The following is a 19,973-nucleotide window of genomic DNA, read 5'->3' as shown; positions in this document are numbered from 1 at the left end:
CCCAGCTCCACCCCCTGGTAAACCATGTTGGAGGGGGCATGCCGCTTGCCTTATCGCTGCGAGGCCAGCTACCTTGATGGGACGTTTGGTCGACAAGGGAGTGGAGGGGCATGGGGAACAGGCGGTAAAAGTGGACTTAAGGCCACAATCGGATCAGCCATGACCTTATTGGCCGGCAGAGAAGGCTGGAGGGGCCGAATGGCCTCCTGCTCCCTCTTCTTATGATCTTTGTCAAAGAGGCAGCATGAATACAACTGACCTCCTGTGTGATGTGGGTTACCCCTGGCGTGTTCTCATTGCAGGTGGCGGAAATGTGACAAAATAGAACAGAAGCGACAGGAACGTCTGGCAAATGGTAAGACGTTATTACTTACAGCACGGGGTTAGATACAGAGTAAAGCTCCCTCTACACCGTCCCCATCAAACACTCCCAGGACAGGTACAGCACGGGGTTAGATACAGAGTAAAGCTCCCTCTACACTGTCCCCATCAAACACTCCCAGGACAGGTACAGCACGGGGTTAGATACAGAGTAAAGCTCCCTCTACACTGTCCCCATCAAACACTCCCAGGACAGGTACAGCACGGGGTTAGATACAGAGTAAATCTCCCTCTACACTGTCGCCATCAAACACTCCCAGGACAGGTACAGCACGGGGTTAGATACAGAGTAAAGCTCCCTCTACAGGATTTCAACCGAGTTCCTGTCAATAATTGTCCCGTGTCCCATCCATCTCGTGTGCTACGCAACAACGTACATTGATCCGATGCCTTTGATGTAGAAAAATGTCCTCAGGGGCTTGACAGGAGCTTCCGTCAGGTGAAACTTGACACCGTGAACACCTGGGGAGTCACTGGAGACTGGCGACCAAAAGCTGGGCCCAAGAGGTCGGATTTCAGGTATGTCTTGGGGGAGGGGGTTTGCGGGTTGTGGGGGAGGCGGAGAGGTGCAGGGAGCGAGTTCCAGAGCTTAGGGCCCAGTGAGCGTAGCCTGGAGGGGTGGAACCTGGTCAGAACGCACAAGAGATCGCCAACGCTTCCTTTAGCCCCACCCCAACCTTCTCGTCGACATGGTTATTTGTCCTCCTCGCTGAGAGGGTGGGGGGACCGGTGGTGAAGCCAGTGGTAAACCTAGTGCCCCCCCACCCCTGCCGGCCACTGTTCACTAACCAGCACCTCCTCCTTTTTCTCACCCGCCCTTAGTGCGCAAGCGGAGCCGGATCACCCTCCTCCCGGCCATCGACACTCGCCCGGTGATGGGCAAGGACGACGAGGAGTGGCTGCCTGACTCACGGGGCTACGCTGCCTACGAGTACATGCTGGAGGCCGCAGTGGAAGAGGTGCAGGTGAAGAACGGGGAGGCCTCGCTGGCGCCGGTGGAGAGCCTGGGCCCCGACACGCAGCTGCAACGCAAGTCCATCCGCCGCACGGCCCGGCAGTGGTCCTACTACGCCCTGTTCGAGGAGTCTGACCTCTCCGACTCCGAGACCGACGGCAAGCTGCCTTCCAACTCGCTGAAGGGTATGTGGCCTGCGCGCAGGGATCGGGGACGCGAGGGGGTTGCGTTATAGGCCCGCAAGACTAGGACAGCCTTCAACCGCCGCAACAGGAACAGGAGGAGGCCCATTCAGCGCCCCCCTCGAGCCTGTTACACAGGAACAGGAGGCCCATTCAGCCCCTCTTGAGCCTGTTACACAGGAACAGGAGGAGGCCCATTCAGCCCCTCTTGAGCCTGTTACACAGGAACAGGAGGAGGCCCATTCAGCCCCTCTTGAGCCTGTTACACAGGAACAGGAGGAGGCCCATTCAGCCCCCTCGAGCCTGTTACACAGGAACAGGAGGAGGCCCATTCAGCCCCTCTTGAGCCTGTTACACAGGAACAGGAGGAGGCCCATTCAGCCCCTCTTGAGCCTGTTACACAGGAACAGGAGGAGCCCATTCAGCCCCTCTCAAGCCTGTTACACAGGAACAGCAGGAGGCCCATTCAGCCCCTCGAGCCTGTTACACAGGAACAGGAGGAGGCCCATTCAGCCCCCTCGAGCCTGTTACACAGGAACAAGAAGAAGCCCATTCAGCCCCTCTTGAGCCTGTTACACAGGAACAGGAGGAGGCCCATTCAGCCCCCTCGAGCCCTGTTACACAGGAACAGGAGGAGGCCCATTCAGCCCCCTCGAGCATGTTGCACAGGAACAGGAGGAGGCCCATTCAGCCCCCTCGAGCCTGTTGCACACAAGTGCAGGTCATGTCGGGCATCAGGAGGAGCCTGGTTTGGGAAGGGTAGTGAGCTATGTGGGACGGGGTGCGAGTTTGGTTCAGGAGAGGGGAGTGAACTGGGTCGGATTCAGGGAGGAGGCGGGGAGCGAGCTGGGCGGGGTTTGGGGGAGCGTAGGGTAGTGAGCTGGGCGCAGTTTGGGAGGGGGAGGGGAGAGAGGTGGGTGGGGTAGGGGAGGGGTAGGGGAGCGAGCTGGGCAGGTTTGCGAGGGGAGTGAGCTGAGTGGCTGTCATGGGGCACGGGAGGGAGGGTGGGCTGTATGTTTGCGAGCTGCCCTCATACTAATCCTTTTGTTGTGCTCACTATCAGATGACCTTCAATCTCTGATGGACGATCAGTGTCGACTAAAACCCTTACAACTGAAATCCCGAAAAAGCAGAGAGAAGGTGAGTGTTTTGATACGTTCACAGGATGTGGGCTTCGCTGGCTGGACCAGCATTTGTTGCCCATCCCTATTTACCCCTTGAGAAGGTGGTGGGTGAGCTGACTTCTTGACCCGCTGCAGTCCATGTGGTGTAGGTACACCCACAGCGCTGTTAGGGAGGGAGTTCCAGGATTTTGTCCCTGTGGTGTAGGTACACCCACAGCGCTGTTAGGGAGGGAGTTCCAGGATTTTGTCCGTGTGGTGTAGGTACACCCACAGTGCTGTTAGGGAGGGAGCTCCAGGATTTTGACCCAGTGACAGTGAAGGAACGGCCGATATATTTCCAAGTCAGGATGGTGAGTGGCTTGGAGGGGATCTTCCAGGTGGTGGTGTTCCCCATGTGTCTGCTGCCCTTGTCCTTCTAGATGGTAGAGGTTGTGGGTTTGGAAGGTGCTGTCGAAGGAGCCTTGGTGAGTTGCTGCAGTGCATCTTGTAGATGGTACACACACTGCTGCTACTGTGCGTCGGTGGTGGAGGGAGTGAATGTTTGTGGATGGGGTGTCAATCAAGCGGGGCTGCTTTGTCCTGGACGGTGTCGAGCTTCTTGAGTGTTGTGGGAGCTGCACTCATCCAGGCAAGTGGGGAGTATTCCATCACACTCCTGACTTGTGCCTTGTAGATGGTGGACAGGCTTTGGGGAGTCAGGAGATGAGTTACTCACTGCAGGATTCCCAGCCTCTGACCTGCTCTTGTAGCCACAGAGTTTATATGGCTAGTCCCAGTTCAGTTTCTGGTCAATGGTAACCCCCAGGATGTTGATAGTAGGAGATTCAGTGATGGTGATGCCATTGAATGTCAAGGGGGCGATGGTTAGATTCTCTCTTGTTGGAGATGGTCATCGCCTGACTCTTGTGTGGCACAGATAACCGCGTATGTGAAAAAGGAAGCGTCGATGTATTCGGATTAGCTGGTAGAAAATGTGATGTTAACTCGTGGAAAGAGATATCAGCTCTGTCTCGTGCGAATGTAGGGTAATTGGCAAAAAAAAACAAGGGTGAGATGAGGAGAAACTCTTCCACACACACTGAGTCTTTTAGGATCTTTTTTTAAAAGAACTCATTCCTGGGACGTGGGCGTCGCCGGCTCGGCCAGCGTTGACTGCTCATCCCCAATTGCACCCCCCCCCCCCCCCCCCCCCCCCCCCCCCCCCCCGTTCAGAGGGGCATTTAAGAGTTAACCACGTCGCTGCGGGCCTGGAGTCACCTGTAGGCCAGACCGGGTAGGGACAGCAGATTTCTGCTGCCCCAACCCACCGCCCCCCCCCCACACCCACACCCAACCCACCGTCCCCCTTGCCAAAAGGACACCAGTGAACCAGGCGGGGTTTTTTTAAGCGACCCTCGGAGATCTGGAGTGCGCCGCCTGAGGGTGTGGTGGAGGCACATTCAATCGAGGGTCCCTGTGATGAGGAAACCGGATGGTTTGACGAGGAGGAGGTGGGGGGGTGGGGGGAGGAGACACGCGGGGCCGCGGGGAGAACGGGCGCAAGAGCCGTTGCACCTTACCGAGAGCCCACCGCGGACACAACGGGGCTAGGTGGCCCGCCCGCCTCCCTCCTGCGCTGTGACAGCCCCTGTGGTTTGGAGGACGCCAGTTTGCCAGTTGCTGTGGGCTGACCCTGTTCCCACGTGGATGAACCGGACCTGTCGGCCGGCATCCTTGTGGCCCGAGGGGGGTGGAAGCCTCGTGTGTGTGAGCGCCTCGGCCTTCGGCAGCTGGCTGTGTGACGGACGGCGGGCGTTGGTGGAGGGGGGTCGCTGAGTGATGGGCGGGCGCGGCTAAAGGCGGCGGTGGGGGGGGCGGTGGTGGTGGGGGGGGTGCGCTTTGGACACGGCCTCACGCCTGGGTTCCCTTTTCCTGCCCCCCTCAGGATCGGCCCGTTCTGTTGAGCAAACAGGAGCAGCTGGTGTTGAGCCCCTTGAGCCCGTTCGCCAACAGCAACAGCAGCAGACAGAAGGGGCCATCGGACGGAGTGCACCGGATACGTGTGGACTTTAAGGTGAGGAGTTGTGAGTGTGTGCAGGAAACAAGACAAGGGGTGGGGGGGAGAACAGCGGGGTGGCTCTCGCTGGTCGGTGACAACCCACAACGCATGTTCTGGTCGCGACGGGAAGGCTCGATTTCCTTTTCCAGTCCTTGGTGGGGCGTGGGCGTGGCTGGGTCGGCCAACGTTCCTTGCTTATCCCTCACTTCCCCTTGGGGAGGTGGTGGTGAGCCGCATTCTCGGACCGCTGCAGCCCCCATGTGGCGCGGGTACACCCGCCGTCGTGTTTCTTTCCGTCGCGGTTTGGTAACCACGAAGCCTCTTGCCACTTAAGAGTCAACGTGGGACTCGCTTGGCCGGGCCGGCCTTGGGTTGCCCAAGCCTAATTGCCCTTCCTTTGTCGCCTAAGCCTAATTGCCCTTCAGCTGAGTGGGCTTGCGAGGTCGATGCAGAGGGGGCGGGCAGTTCAGAGTCAACCACATCGCTGTGTGGGGTCTGGAGTCACGCGTAGGCCCAGACTGGCAGATTTCCCTCCCCCTCAAGGGGACGTGAGTGAACCGGGCCGGGTTTTTACGACAATCGATGATAGTGCCTTGCTCGCCGTGACCGAGACTCGCTCTCGATTCCAGATTTTATTGATCGAATTTAAATTCCACCAGCTGCAGGGGTGGGATTTGAACCCCAGGTCCCCCCTCCAGAGCATCAGCCTGGGCCTCTGGGTGACCGGCCCCCAGTGACGTTCCCGCTACACCCCCTCCTCCACACCCCCACCCACCACCCCCCTTCCCCGTTCCCCTTGGTGCTTGCAGGTGCTAGAGGTTGGGAGGTGCTGTTGAAGGAGCCTCAGCAAGGTCACCGCAATCCGGCCTGTAGATGGTGCACACACCGCCAGCGAACGCGTGCCAGATTGGGCGGGGTAGTGATGGCAAGGGCTTGCCAACCCAACCTGGAAACGAGAGGGTCGGGGGAGGTGGCGGGGGTAGGGGTTGAGGGGGTGGGGGGGGAGTGCTGTTGGGGAGGGAAAAAGTGGACAGAGATGACAGCTAGCAACACGAGGGCCTCTTTCTTTCCCCGCGCACCCCCCCCCCACCCCGCCACAGACCCTCCCTGGGGAAGGCTCACCATCAGCTTTCGACAGCCCACTCAATGGCAGAGAACTGTCCCCTTCCTCGAAGACCTCAGCTGACCACAAGGCACGGTTGAGGTGGTGGGATTTGAGCCCCTGTCTCCAGGGCATTAACCTTGGTTTCTGGATTACAGGCCCAGTGACAATGCCTCTCCACCACCTGTTGAGAGGGGAATCCCAGGGTTTTCGACCCAGCGAGAGTGAAGCAGCAGCAACAAACCTCAACTCGTTGCAAATCCTTGGACACTGAAATGTTCACAATTGTTCAGTCCTTCTATTATTTTATACCTCGTGTGTTTTAGTGATTGTCTGTAACTACGTTATGAGTTTTGACCACTTGTTTTTCCTCTTATCCTCATCGTGATCCATCAGCTGCCAACGGAGACACCGAGCGGACCAGCCACTGGCCCTCGGATTCCTCTGCTCTGAGTTGTTAATTTCTGTGCTCTCTCTTCTTCCACCCCCCCCCCACCAACCGTCTCCAGGAGGACTGCAACATTGAAAACGTCTGGCTGATGGGTGGCCTCAGTGTGCTGTCATCGGTACCCATCCTCCCTCGGGTCCTGTGTCTACTGTGTGCAAGCCAAGGACACCACGAGGTAAGCTCGCCTGCTAAAGTTCAATAGCAAGGCCTTGAACACTTTAGGCCTTTAACACTCTCTCTTCTCCCCACCCGCCCCCTCCACCACCAACCCCCTCCACCGCCGGAAGTAACAGTCGAGGCTGGGAGGGGTCAATTCCAGGTCTCAAATCTGAGATTGAGAGATCTTCCTTGGGCAAGGGGATTAAGGGTTACGGAACCAGTGCGGGGTGATGGAGTTAAGATACAGATCAGTCGTGATCTGATAGAATGGAGGAGCAAGCTGGAGGGGCTGAATGGGCCTCCTGTTCCTGTGTAACAGGGCTGGAGGGGGCTGAATGGGCCTCCTCCTGTTCCTGTGTAACAGGCTGGAGGAGGGGCTGAATGGGCCTCCTCCTGTTCCTGTGTAACAGGCTCGAGGGGGGCGCTGAACGGGCCTCCTCCTGTTCCTGTGTAACAGGACTCGAGGGGGCTGAATGGGCCTCCTCCTCTTCCTGTGTAACAGGGCTCGAGGGGGCTGAATGAGCCTCCTCCTACGCAGGAAAGTGAAGTTGAGATGGAAGATCAGCTATAAGAATATAAGAAACAGGAGCAGGAGTAGACCATACAGCACCATCGGACCTGCTTCACCATTCATTGCGATCATGGCTGATCTTGGGTTTCAACTCCATTTTCCCGCCCGCTTACCGGTATCCCTTAATTCCACGAGACGCCAAAAATCTGTCCATCCCAGCCTTAAACGTATTCAACCATGGAGCATCCGCAACCCTCTGGGGTAGAGAACTCCAAAGATTCACAACCCTTTGAGTGAAGGAATTTCTCCTCATCTCAGTCCTAAACGATCGGCCCCTTCTCCTGAGGCTTGCCCTGATGTTCTGGATTCCCCAGCCAGGGGAAGCACCTCTCAGGAAAGACACTATCGAGCCCTTTCAGAACTTTGTACGTTTCAAGTGAGATCGTCTCTCGTCCTTCTAAAAATCCAACAGCCCAGATGACTCAGCCCCTCGTCGTAGGACAACCCTCTCTCTCTCTCTCTCTCTCTCTCTCTCTCTCTCTCTCTCTTCTCCCCCCCCCCACCCCCCCCCCCGGGACCAATCTAGTGAACCTTGGCTGTACCGCCTCCAATACAAGTCTACCCTTTCTCAAATGTGGAGCCCAAAACTGCACACGGTATTCCAGATGTGGTCTCACCAAAACCCTGTACAATTGTAGCAAGATTTCTTTATTCTTGTCCTCCAGTCCCCTCACAATAAAGACCAACAGTGCAATTGCCATACTAACTGCTTGCGGTACCTGCGCACTAACTTTGAGTTCCTTGTACAAGCACACCCAAGTCTCTGAATGTCAATGTTGACGACTTCCATGCCTTTTAAAAAAAAAATATGCTGAGTTTCTATTCTTACAGCCAAAGTGAATAACTTCACACTTCTCCATGTTATACCCCACCTGCCACCTTGTTGCCCATTCGCCGAGCCTGTCTATATCTCTTTGCGGCCTCTCTGTGTCCCCCCCTCCCCTGCCCCCGGCACAGCTTGCATTCCCACCAAGCTTGGTACCACCAGCTAACTTCGACACATAGGGCATGATCTTACGTAACGGTGAAGCAGGCTCGAGCCGCTGATTGGCCTCCTTGAGCTCCTAATTTTTTGGGCAAGTTCTTTGTTTCAGGAGCGGTGTTGTGGCACAGCTGATGGTAAATTGCTGAGCTGCTAAAAATCCCAAAGGAAAACTCGAAACAACCACGACTGCTTTGCAATTTGTATATTTCAAGATGCGTGCCTTGAATTCAGTAGTAATAAGTCCACTTAGTCTTATAGATTTCTTTAAAAGACTAAGTAAACCTTTATTAAATTCTTAAAAATGATTTTAAGCACAAGTATAGGTTTACAAGTTACTACTATAATAACTTCTAGCCCCCCCCCACACCCCGATTAATCTAACTCCCAGCGACACCTCTGTTAAGGTAACAGTAAAAACCCACCGATTTTAAAAGACCCAGGCAGAATAACATGATATCCTGAACAGTCCAAGTCAAAGGGAGTTTTCTTAACTTAAGTTCTTGCAGACAGCAGTTTGGGCACAGAGGTTGGAGGCTTGTTAGATCTTAGAATGCCCTCTCTTGCACTCGGCCTTCTCTCCTTTATGCATATTTTCCTCTTTGAATGCAAATTCCCATCGTTTCACTTTGTCTTTGAACTTATTACCTCTCTAATCATAAAAACCTACCCTAGCACCAATTTTATCAGTAATCTTTGGGAAAAGTAAACACACTGTTTCTTAACTTCTCCTGGCTGAGTGAAACATTTCACCCCCTTTGTTAAAATTCAAGTTAATGTGGTTTATTTAAAATTGTGGAGTAACATGATATCCTGAACAGTCCAAGTCAAAGGGAGTTTTCTTAACTTAAGTTCTTGCAGAAAGCAGTTTGGGCGCTGAAGTTGGAGGCTTGTTAGATCTTAGAATCTCTCTTGCACTCAGCCTTCTCTCTATGCATATTTTCCCCTTTGAATGCAAATTCCCATTGTTTCACTTTGTCTTTGGACTTATTACCTCTAATCATAAAAACCTACCCTAGCACCAATTCTATCAGTAATCTTTGGGAAAAGTAAACACACTGTTTCTTAAACAGAATTACCTGGAAAAACTCAGCAGGTCTGGCAGCATCGGCGGAGAAGAAAAGAGTTGACATTTCAAGTCCTCATGACCCTTCAACAGAATATTCACTCGGTTCTGTGGAAGGGTCATGAGGACTCGAAACGTCAACTCTTCTCCGCTGATGCTGCCGGACCTGCTGAGTTTTTCCAGGTAATTCTGTTTTTGTTTTGGATTTCCAGCATCCGCAGTTTTCTTGTTTTTAAACACTTTCTTAACTTCTCCTGGCTGAGTGAAGCATTTCACCCCCTTTTTTTAAATTCAGGTTAATGTTCTGATACATCAAAGCCTTCAGACCGGCTGCCTTCAATCCAGTTTAGTCTCTCATATACACACACGCCCTCACACAGACGCACACAGGCCCCACCATTACTCTACAATAAATTCCGATAACATTATAAAAATTATTACATCTTCCTGATGGGTGGTTTAGATTAAAGTTCACTGTTGATTCCTGGGATGAAGGATCTATGTGGGAACGTTGGACAGGTTGGGCCCGTGCTCATTGTAATTCGGAGGAACCGAGAGGTGATCTTACATGGGACATAGGGACAGAGGAACACAGGACTTGGGAGCAGCGATAGGCCATTCAGCCCTTGGAGCCTGTTCCACCATTCAGTGACGTCTCCACTTTCCAGTCTGCCCCACATAACCCTTGGCTCCATGGTCGACTTAACTCGGCCTTTTGAATATATTCCCTGACCCAGTCTCCACTGCTTTCTGGAGAAGAGAATCCCCCCACGGTAACGACCCTCCGGAAAAAATTTCCCCTCATCTCCGTCTAATTAAACGGTAGACCTCGTTCTTAAAACGTGTCTCCTGGTTCTGGTCTCTGCCACAAGTGGAAACGACCCCCTGCCCCCTCCCTTGGTATCCACCCCTTAGCAAATCAAATATAAGATCTTATAGGGTAGACACTGAGGATGCTTCCTCTCGTTGGGAAATCGAGAACTATGGGGGGCAAAGTTTAAAAATAAGGGGCTTACCATTTAAGACGGAGAAGAGGGAGGAAGCCCTTCTCCCAGAGGGGTCCTCAGTCTGTGGAACACTCTTCCCCCAGGGAGCAGTGGAGGCTGCGGCCTTTGAATATAATCGAGGCTGAGTTAGACAGATGATCGATTGGCGATGGACAAAAGAGTTGAGGGTTAAGGCGGGGGTGGGGGCAAGTAGACAGGATAGCGCAGTTGTGGCCACAACCAGGTCAGCCATGATCTTAATGAATGGCGACGGTGGGGGGGGGGGGGGGGGGTGCAGTGAAGGCTGGAGGGGCTGAATGGCCTCCCTGCTGCTCCTATTTCTGAGGTTCTTGTGTATCTGTTAATGCTCGGCGCTGATTTCTGATGTGGTCTCTCCTTCTCCACCCCCCACACCCACCACCACTTTCTCTTTCCTAACCCCCCCCCCCCACCCACCCACACAACCACCTCCACCCCACTCCCTCCTTTCCGTGTACAGATGGTTTATTGCCAGGTGTGCTGTGAACCCTTCCACAGCTTCTGTCTGGAGGAGAAGGAGAGACCGTCGGCCGACCAGAAGGAGAACTGGTGCTGCCGTCGCTGCAAGTTCTGTCACGTCTGCGGTCGCAAGAGCAAAGCTTCGAAGGTAGGCGGGGACGCACCGGGAATCCGGGGGCTGGGGAGGTGGGGACGCACCGGGAATCTGGGGGCTGGGGAGGGGACGCTGACGGGTAGTAGCAGGGAGGAAACAGGAGGGCCCGCGGCAACTGTCGGAGGGTCAGTGCTGAGGGAGTGCTGCACTGTCGGAGGGTCAGTGCTGAGGGATTGCTGCACTGTCGGAGGGTCAGTACTGAGGGAGTGCTGCACTGTCGGAGGGTCAGTACTGAGGGAGTGCGGCACTGTCGGAGGGTCAGTACTGAGGGAGTGCTGCACTGTCACAGGGTCAGTACTGAGAGAGTGCGGCACTGTCGGAGGGTCAGTACTGAGGGAGTGCGGCACCTGTCGGAGGGTCAGTGCTGAGGGAGTGCTGCACTGTCGGAGGGTCGGTACTGAGGGAGTGCTGCACTGTCGGAGGGTCGCTACTGAGGGAGTGCTGCACTGTCAGAGGGTCAGTACTGAGGGAGCGCTGCACTGTCGGAGGGTCAGTACTGAGGGAGTGCTGCACTGTCGGAGTGTCAGTGCTGAGGGAGTTCTGCGCTCTTGGATGAGGAAAATCCATCTGCCCTCTCAGATGGACATGAAAGATCCCAAAGTCTCAATTTGAAAGAAGGCCAGGGGTGTGCTCTCTGGTGTCCTGGGGCCAGTACTTATCTTGCATTTAATATGACTGCTAAACATTTCTACTCTTGGAATCAAGCACAGAAGGAGGCCATTCAGCCCAATGTGCCTGTGCTGGCTCTTTGAAAGATCTATCCAATTGGTCCCCTCTTTCCCCACTGCTCTTTCCCCCCACAGACCTGCAAATTTTTCCCCTTCGAGTATTTCTCCAATTCCCCCCCCCCTTTTTTTGAAAGTTCCTATTGAATCTGCTTCCACCGCCCTTTCAGGCAGCGCCTTCCAGACCATAACATTGCGCTGTGTGTCAAAAAAAAAATCCTCCTCATCTCCCCCCTCTGGTCCTTTTCCCCGATTCTCTCCAATCTGTGTCCCTCTGGTTACCGACCCTCCTGCCGCTGGAAACACTTTCTCCTCATTGACTCTATCCAAACCCCCTCCTGATTTTGAACACCTTGATTCAATCTCCCCCTTAACCTTCTCCGCTCCGAGGAGAACTATCACTCTAATCTCTAAGGAGAATGCAGCGAGGTTGCTTTTATGTTGGATCTTGCTGTGCGCATGAATATGCTGATGGTAACCACACCTGAAGAGAAGATAGTTGGCAGTGATGTGTTGCACTGGGGCGCCACAGGAATGGGTTTCACCAACTGTTGCTGAACCACGTCTGCTTTCCCCCTGCAGCATCTTCTGGAGTGTAACAAGTGTCGGGCTACGTACCATGCAGCCTGCTTAGGACCTAACTACCCAACCAAACCGAGTAAGAAGAGGCAGACGTGGGTAAGTCTCCCCCCAACACAGCAACATACAACCGTGAGACCTTTGTGGTCCCGTCACCGCGCGGGGGAATCATAGACACAGACCCGCGTCCCGTCACCGTGTGGGGGAATCACAGACACAGACCCGTGTCCCGTCACCGTGTGGGGGAATCACAGACACAGACCCGCGTCCCGTCACCATGCGGGGGAATCACAGACACAGACCTGCGTCCCGTCACCGTGCGGGGGAATCACAGACACAGACCCGTCACCGTGTGGGGGAATCACAGACACAGACCCACATCCCGTCACCGTGTGGGGAATCACAGACACAGACCCACGTCCCATCACCGTGTGGGGGAATCACAGACACAGACCCGCGTCCCGTCACCGTGTGGGGGAATCACAGACACAGACCCGTCACCATGTGGGGGAATCACAGACACAGACCCGCATCCCGTCACCGTGTGGGGGAATCACAGACACAGACCCACGTCCCATCACCGTGTGGGGGAATCACAGACACAGACCCGTGTCCCGTCACCGTGTGGGGGAATCACAGACACAGACCCACATCCCGTCACCGTGTGGGGGAATCACAGACACGGACCCGTGTCCCGTCACCGTGTGGGGGAATCACAGACACAGACCCGTCACCGTGTGGGGGAATCACAGACACAGACCCGTCACCGTGTGGGGGAATCACTAAGACACTGGCCTGCGTCCCATCGCCACCTTTAGTGACAGCGGCACTGTGAGATATGAACTGTATTCAAGACTTGCCCTTCTTTCTCCACACCGCTGACCAGGTCTGTCCCAAGTGCGTGCGGTGTAAAAGCTGTGGTGCCACCACCCCCGGGAGGAGCTGGGACGCTGAGTGGTCATATGACTTCACCCTGTGTAACGACTGCGCCAACCTCTTTGAGAAAGGTAAGCGTTGATAGTTGGGTAAGCTGGGCTGTGCCGTGTGGCTGGGGGATTGTGCCTGGATTCTGTGCCCCATCAGCTCTGGGGAATAAGTGTCAGCCTGTGCCGCCCCCACCCAGCTTCTCTTTGACTCGGTGACAACAACCACCGAATTCGGTCGTGGCTGCTGCTGAATAGGCTCTCCCGGTTAGGAGGGTTGTTGAAATGTTGTGGAGCAGCTCAGTATAACAGGGTTAGATTCGAAACACAGTAAGGCTTTTGTAGATAAACCCTCGGAGTGTTTGATGCCTTTACTCTGTATCTAACCCCGTGCTGTACCTGTCCTGGGAGTGTCTGATGGGGACAGTGTAGAGGGAGCTTTACTCTGTATCTAACCCCGTGCTGTACCTGTCCTGGGAGTGTTTGATGGGGACGGTGCAGAGGGAGCTTTACTCCGCATCTAACCCCGTGCTGTACCTGTCCTGGGAGTGTTTGATGGGGACAGTGTAGAGGGAGCTTTACTCCGTATCTAACCCCGTGCTGTACCTGTCCTGGGAGTGTTTGATGGGGACAGTGTAGAGGGAGCTTTACTCTGTATCTAACCCCGTGCTGTACCTGTCCTGGGAGTGTTTGATGGGGACAGTGTAGAGGGAGCTTTACTCTGTATCTAACCCCGTGCTGTACCTGTCCTGGGAGTGTTTGATGGGGACAGTGTAGAGGGAGCTTTAGTCTGTATCTAACCCCGTGCTGTACCTGTCGTGGGAGTGTTTGATGGGAACAGTGTAGAGGGAGCTTTACTCCGCATCTAACCCCGTGCTGTACCTGTCCTGGGAGTGTTTGATGGGGACAGAGTAGAGGGAGCTTTACTCTGTATCTAACACCGTGCTGTACCTGTCCTGGGAGTGTTTGATGGGAACAGTGTAGAGGGAGCTTTACTCCGCATCTAACCCCGTGCTGTACCTGTCCTGGGAGTGTTTGATGGGGACAGTGTAGAGGGAGCTTTACTCTGTATCTAACCACGTGATGTACCTGCCCTGAGAGTGTTTGATGGGGACAGTGTAGAGGGAGCTTTATGCTGTATCTAACCCTGTGCTGTACCTGTCCTGGGAGTGTTTGATGGGGACAGTGTAGAGGGAGATTTACTCTGTATCTAACCCTGTGCTGTACCTGTCCTGGGAGTGTTTGATGGGGACGGTGCAGAGGGAGCTTTACTCTGTATCTAACCCCGTGCTGTACCTGTCCTGGGAGTGTTTGATGGGGACGGTGCAGAGGGAGCTTTACTCTGTATCTAACCCCGTGCTGTACCTGTCCTGGGAGTGTTTGATGGGGACAGTGTAGAGGGAGCTTTACTCTGTATCTAACCCCGTGCTGTACCTGTCCTGGGAGTGTTTGATGGGGACGGTGCAGAGGGAGCACTCATCGCCCTGCTCGGTACAGCTGGTCCAGTGCCCAGAGTGGAACCCTGGGTTTGGGTTTTCTGCTTAAAGTTGGCGGTTTGCAGTAGTCCATGCACTCTACCGTGTCATTACATCTGCTGTTTTGCAGGCAATTATTGTCCCATTTGTACCAAGTGCTATGAAGATAATGACTACGAGAGTAAGATGATGCAGTGCTCGAAATGCGACCACTGGGTGCATGCGAAATGTGAAGGTGTTTCAGGTGAGCGGTAAAAGGACGCGGACACCCGCGGCCCCCCCCCCAGTCATATCGTTTCCCTCCCGCCTCTATCTGTAACCCGAGCGGGGCCCCCTTCCACCTCACTGCAAGGACACCCCCCCACCACCCTCGACCCTGAGCTCTTCAGTGCATCTGGTGAAATGCAAACAGATAAACAGTCAGCTGCTCCGGCGGCCTCTGTACGAGAGAAACAAGCCTGGATGCGTATCGTCACAGCCCCTGTTTGCATTGCAGCCGTTCATTCCGAAGTTGCCCCGTCTCTACAGACCCTGCGTTTAAGGGAGGTGGGGGTTGGGGGGGAAGCTGGTTAACGCATGAGGGAGAAAGGTATAGAAGGATGTGGTGATGGGGTGAGATGGAGAAGTGGGGTGGGGGGGGTGGAACAGAGGCACCGGCACAGCACAGATGGGCCGAGCGGCCTGTTCCTGTGCTGTAAAATTGTCCAACAGAGGTGGCGACTCAAGCAGGGCGTGCTGGGTTAGTAATTTGGAGTCCAGGTGCCAGGGTTGAGAACTCCAGGCGAAGCTGTTCCGCTCCCATCAGCATCCACTCCGCCCGCTTCCCCACGCACAGGAACCCTGACAGGCGCGAGAAACCGATCGACCAAAGTCTGACCAAATGTCAGCCGTGGGTTGTTGAACACCTGTCTTTCCCAGGGCAAGGAAACAACGGGTAAACTCTTCACGTAAGTCACTGGCTTGTCCGCAGCTGGAGTATCGTGTCCAAAACCGGGCCGCGCGGGCTTTCAGGAGGAGAGGGAGGTGGGGGGGGAGGGAGATTTACTGGGACGGTTCCCAGGGGAAGAGGCGACTTCAGTCCGCGTGGAGGGACTGGGAGAAGCTGGGGTCGTTCTCCCTCGGAGCGGAGAAGGTTCAGGGGGGAGATTGAATCGGGACGTTCAACATCAGGAGGGGGGTTTGGATAGAGTCGATGAGGAGAAAGGCGGCTGGAGGGTCGGTAACCAGAGGGACACAGATTGAAGAGAATCGGGGAAAAGGACCAGAGGTGGGGGAGATGAGGAGGATTTTTTTTTTGACACAGCGAGTTGTTGTGATCTGGAAGGCGCTGCCTGAAAGGACGGTGGAAGCAGATTCAATAGGAACTTTCAAAAAAAGGAGGGGGGAATTGGAGAAATACTCGAAGGGGAGAAATTTGCAGGTCTCTGGGGGGTGGGGGAAGAGCATGAGGGGAGAGAGGGGACTAATTGGATAGATCTGTCAATGAGCCGGAACAGGAACGATGGGCTGAATACCCCCCCCCCCCCCCCCCCCCCCAAGCACCACCCCGGTGCGCTGATAACTATTGGAATGTGCTGAGCCTTTCTGGAGACGTTGTCCGTACTCACTCCGCCATGTTCTGTTCTGCCGCTGCTTCGCTGGCGGCTTTTCCAGACGAGATGTACGAGATTTTGTCGAACCTGCCTGATAACATCGTGTACACGTGCCTGCCCTGCATGGAGGGGAAGCCTGCGGAATGGCAGGAAGTGGTCACCAGTGAGCTGCTGTCCGGCCTCAAGCAGGTGCTGACGGGGCTGCTGACCTCGCGGCTGACCGCTCACCTTCTCAAGCACAGGGAGGTAAGCCCGCGCCCGGCGCCGGGGAGTTTTTAGCGGAGTGGTGGGAGTTGAGGGGGGTGGGTGGGGTGGGGTGGTGGGTGGGGAAACGGGTGCTGAGCGTCGTTCGGCATCGCTGCCGGGAGCCAGTGTCCCCGGGGATTTCGTCCCCTGCGTCCCTGCCTCTGCCTCGACTCATCTCCTGAAATCCTCAACCCTCTCCTTTGCTCCATCCGGACGTCATTATCCTGAGGCTCTCTTGCCCGCCCACCGTCATCCCAAACTCCGCTGCACCCCGGCTCCCCATCCCATATCCTAATTTGCACTGAGCGCTGTTCAGCCATTACCCCCGTCACTCACTGACCCGTATCCGATTTTTAAAATTCTCACAACTTTGTTTTCAGGGTCCTCCATGACCTCCCTATCTCTGTAACCTCCTCCAGCCCTTACAACCCTCCCTATCCCTATAGCCTCCTCCAGCTCCTACAACCCTCCCTATCTCTGTAACCTCCTCCAGCCCTTACAACCCTCCCTATCCCTATAACATCCTCCTGCTCCTACAACCCTCCCTATCCCTATAACCTCCTCCAGCCCCTACAACTCTCCCTATCTCTGTAACCTCCTGCAGCCCCTACACCCCTCCCTACCTCTGTAACCTCCTCCAGCACCGACAACCATCCCTATCTCTGTAACCTCCTCCAGCCCCTACAACCTTCCCTATCTCTGTAACCTCCTCCAGCCCCTACAGCCATCCCTATCTGTGTAACCCCCTCCAGCCCCTACAGCCCTACCTATCTCTGTAACCTCCTCCAGCCCCTACACCCCTCCCTATCTCTGTAACCCCCTCCAGCCCCTACACCCCTCCCTATCTCTGTAACCTCCTCCCGCCCCTACAACACTCCCTATCTCTGTAACCTCCTCCAGCCCCTACACCCCTCCCTATCTCTGTAACCTCCTCCCGCCCCTACAACACTCCCTATCTCTGTAACCCCCTCCAGCCCCTACAACCCTCCCTATCTCTGTAACCTCCTCCAGCCCCTACACCCCTCCCTATCTCTGTAACCTCCTCCCGCCCCTACAACACTCCCTATCTCTGTAACCCCCTCCAGCCCATCACAACCCTCCGAGATCTCTCCAATTCCGGCCTCTTGACCATCCCCCGCTTCCCATCGCTCCACCATTGGCGGCCGTGCCTTCAGCTGCCTGGGGGGGGGTGGGGGGGGGGGGGGGGGGTGGTGTCCCTGAGCTCTGGAATTCCCTCCCTAAACCGCCATGCCTATGTCGCTCTCTCTCTCTCCCTCCCTTTCTTTCTCTTTTTCTTCCCCACCCTCCACCGTCCCTCGCTCCCCCCCACTTGCTCCCACTCCCTCCCCCATCCTACCCCTCTCTCCCCACACCCCCCCCCACCACCGCCCCCCCAAGCTCTTCCACTTCTCCTTTAAGATGCTCCGCTAAAATCTGACCTCCTTGACCGAACTCTCAGCCACCCGTACAAGAATCTCCTTCCCTGGTTCAGTTGAAACCTTCAGCCGTTTGCGCCCCTTCGGGAGGTTTTGCTACATCAAAGGCGCCACCTGAATTCAGACTCCCGTTGCAAGGCTGGCGCTGACTGCCCAGCCCGAGCTGCTGCTTGGGAAGGTGCTGGTGAGCTAAGGCGTAGGCGCGCTGCAGTCTTTGTGGTGAAAGGGTCGGGGAGGGGGGGGTCCCCGCGGTGCAGTTACCGAGTAAGGCGGGCGGGCCTGGGACCAGTACGTTTTCTGTGTTCGGTTGCGGGTGTCGCTGGCTGGACCGGCACTTACTGCCCACCCCTAACAGCCCTCGTTCAAGAGGGGCATTTTTAAGAAGCAAGCCACGTTGCTGTGGGTCCGGAGTCGCCTGTCGGCCGGACCGACGAAGGGCGGCCGATTTCCCCTCCCCGAAGGGACATGAGTGAAACCAGGTGGACTTCCACGCCAATCGGCAGTGGTTTCATGGTCATCATGGATGTTCGTTGAATTCAGGTTTGAACCTGGGTCCCCAGAGCATTACCCCCCCACCCCCGCCAATAGTCTCTGGATTATCGGTCCAGTGACAATACCACTGTGTCACCGCCTCTCTCCCCGCCCCCCCACCCCCCCGACCTCGGACGGCTCTTGTCAAAGAAATCCCGTCTCTCCCGGTCTGCGAGCCGAGTTCCTGAGGGCGTGAAAGCGGCTGTACGAACGCTGTTTCTGCTTCTTCTTCTTCTTCTCCTTCTCTCTCTGTCCGCTCCTGCCCACACAGTACGGCGACGACGACTTGGACATCTTCGACGCGGGGGTCCCCTGCGACCTGGATGGGGTGCGGGCCAAGTTTGAAGACGGCGAATACTCCTCTGTGGTGAGTCAGTGGCAGCGGGGAAGCCTGTCCACCGTTGGCAGCTTGTGCCACCCGCGGAGACCGTGCCGGCTCCCATCCCACCCCACCCCCCCCCGAAGGTGCCGGCCTCCCTGTCGCCACCTTTTCAGGGACGGGATTACCCACCTGACCCCCACCTCCCCTGACTGGAGCCCCCTGCTGATTGTCCGAGAGATACCGCCAGTAAGAAATGGAAGTCTGGGACGTTCCCCCCCGGACTTGGTTGGACATATCAGACGGAATCCCTCACCGCTGGAACCATTCGAGTAAAGTCCTTCACACCCCCTCCAAGGCCTTGACGTCCTCCCTAAAGGGCGCCTTTGGACCACACAACACTCCGGCGGAGGCCAGTCAGTGCAATATGCAATGACCTACAATTATGGAACTGATTGCTTGCAAGAGACGCTTGTCTGTGTCTTCACTCCTCGTGTGTGAGGATGTTGCAGCACTTGCAAATTGATCCATAAGCGCGCTGGAGGCTGGAACACTACATTTCAGCTTTAACTATCACATCCTCTACACTGTCCCCATCAAACACTCCCGGGACAGGTACAGCACGGGGTTAGATACAGAGTAATGCTCCCTCTACACTGTCCCCATCAAACACTCCCAGGGCAGGTGCAGCACGGGGTTAGATACAGAGTAAAGCTCCCTCTACACCGTCCCCATCAAACACTCTCCTTGTGCAGACCCCGCTCTGCCCTCACTCTCTCCTCCCTGATGATTGTAAATTTCTGGTTGTATTTCTGTTCAGCTGGATTTTTCCGATGATGTGGTGCGAATAATTCAGAGCAGCATCAATGAGGAGCTTGAGTTCCCAGACACCAGGAAAGCCAACCTATCCGCAAAGGCCTATTATATAAAGGTAATATCTGCGTACCTGGAACTTGCACACACCGGCCTCATGCCCGCCCCCCCCCCCCCCGCACCTCTCTCTCCTTCCCCCTGTGTCCCTACTCTGCCCTTCCAGCCCTCTCTCCTCCCCCACCCTGTGTTCGCGCCCCATCCCTTTCCCCACATTTTCCCCCTCTCCCCATTTTCCACCACTCACTCCCTCCCCCCCCCCCCGTTTACCCCTCTCTCTCTCCCCTGTTTACCCCTCTCTCCCCCCCCGTTTACCCCTCTCTCTCTCCCCCCGTTTACCCCTCTCTCTCCCCCCATTTCCCCCTCTCTCTCTCCCCTGTTTACCCCTCTCTCTCTCCCCCCGTTTACCCCTCTCTCTCTCCCCTGTTTACCCCTCTCTCCCCCCCCCGTTTACCCCTCTCTCTCTCCCCTGTTTACCCCTCTCTCTCTCCCCCCGTTTACCCCTCTCTCTCCCCTGTTTACCCCTCTCTCTCTCCCCTGTTTACCCCTCTCTCTCTCCCCCCGTTTACCCCTCTCTCTCTCCCCTGTTTACCCCTCTCTCCCCCCCCCGTTTACCCCTCTCTCTCTCCCC

At 55.7% G+C, this 19,973-nt stretch overlaps 1 protein-coding gene across 1 annotated transcript in view; it reads left to right on the top strand.

Annotated features, from left to right (window-relative positions):
* kmt2bb (lysine (K)-specific methyltransferase 2Bb) overlaps positions 1–19,973 on the top strand; it is a 139,335-nt gene that overhangs the window by 68,991 nt on the left and 50,371 nt on the right. Inside the window, exons 9-20 of the mRNA XM_041181157.1 lie at positions 303–355; positions 1,204–1,521; positions 2,582–2,658; positions 4,567–4,695; positions 6,292–6,405; positions 10,494–10,640; positions 11,954–12,049; positions 12,837–12,957; positions 14,479–14,592; positions 16,002–16,186; positions 18,425–18,520; positions 19,293–19,403. Of these exons, the coding sequence (XP_041037091.1) occupies positions 303–355; positions 1,204–1,521; positions 2,582–2,658; positions 4,567–4,695; positions 6,292–6,405; positions 10,494–10,640; positions 11,954–12,049; positions 12,837–12,957; positions 14,479–14,592; positions 16,002–16,186; positions 18,425–18,520; positions 19,293–19,403 (1,561 nt within the window). The remainder of the gene's footprint in view (positions 1–302; positions 356–1,203; positions 1,522–2,581; positions 2,659–4,566; positions 4,696–6,291; positions 6,406–10,493; positions 10,641–11,953; positions 12,050–12,836; positions 12,958–14,478; positions 14,593–16,001; positions 16,187–18,424; positions 18,521–19,292; positions 19,404–19,973) is intronic.

The sequence above is a fragment of the Carcharodon carcharias genome (genome assembly GCF_017639515.1).
Source record: "Carcharodon carcharias isolate sCarCar2 chromosome 29 unlocalized genomic scaffold, sCarCar2.pri SUPER_29_unloc_2, whole genome shotgun sequence".
NCBI lineage: Eukaryota > Metazoa > Chordata > Chondrichthyes > Lamniformes > Lamnidae > Carcharodon > Carcharodon carcharias.
This window is presented reverse-complemented; position numbering and strand designations above follow the sequence as displayed.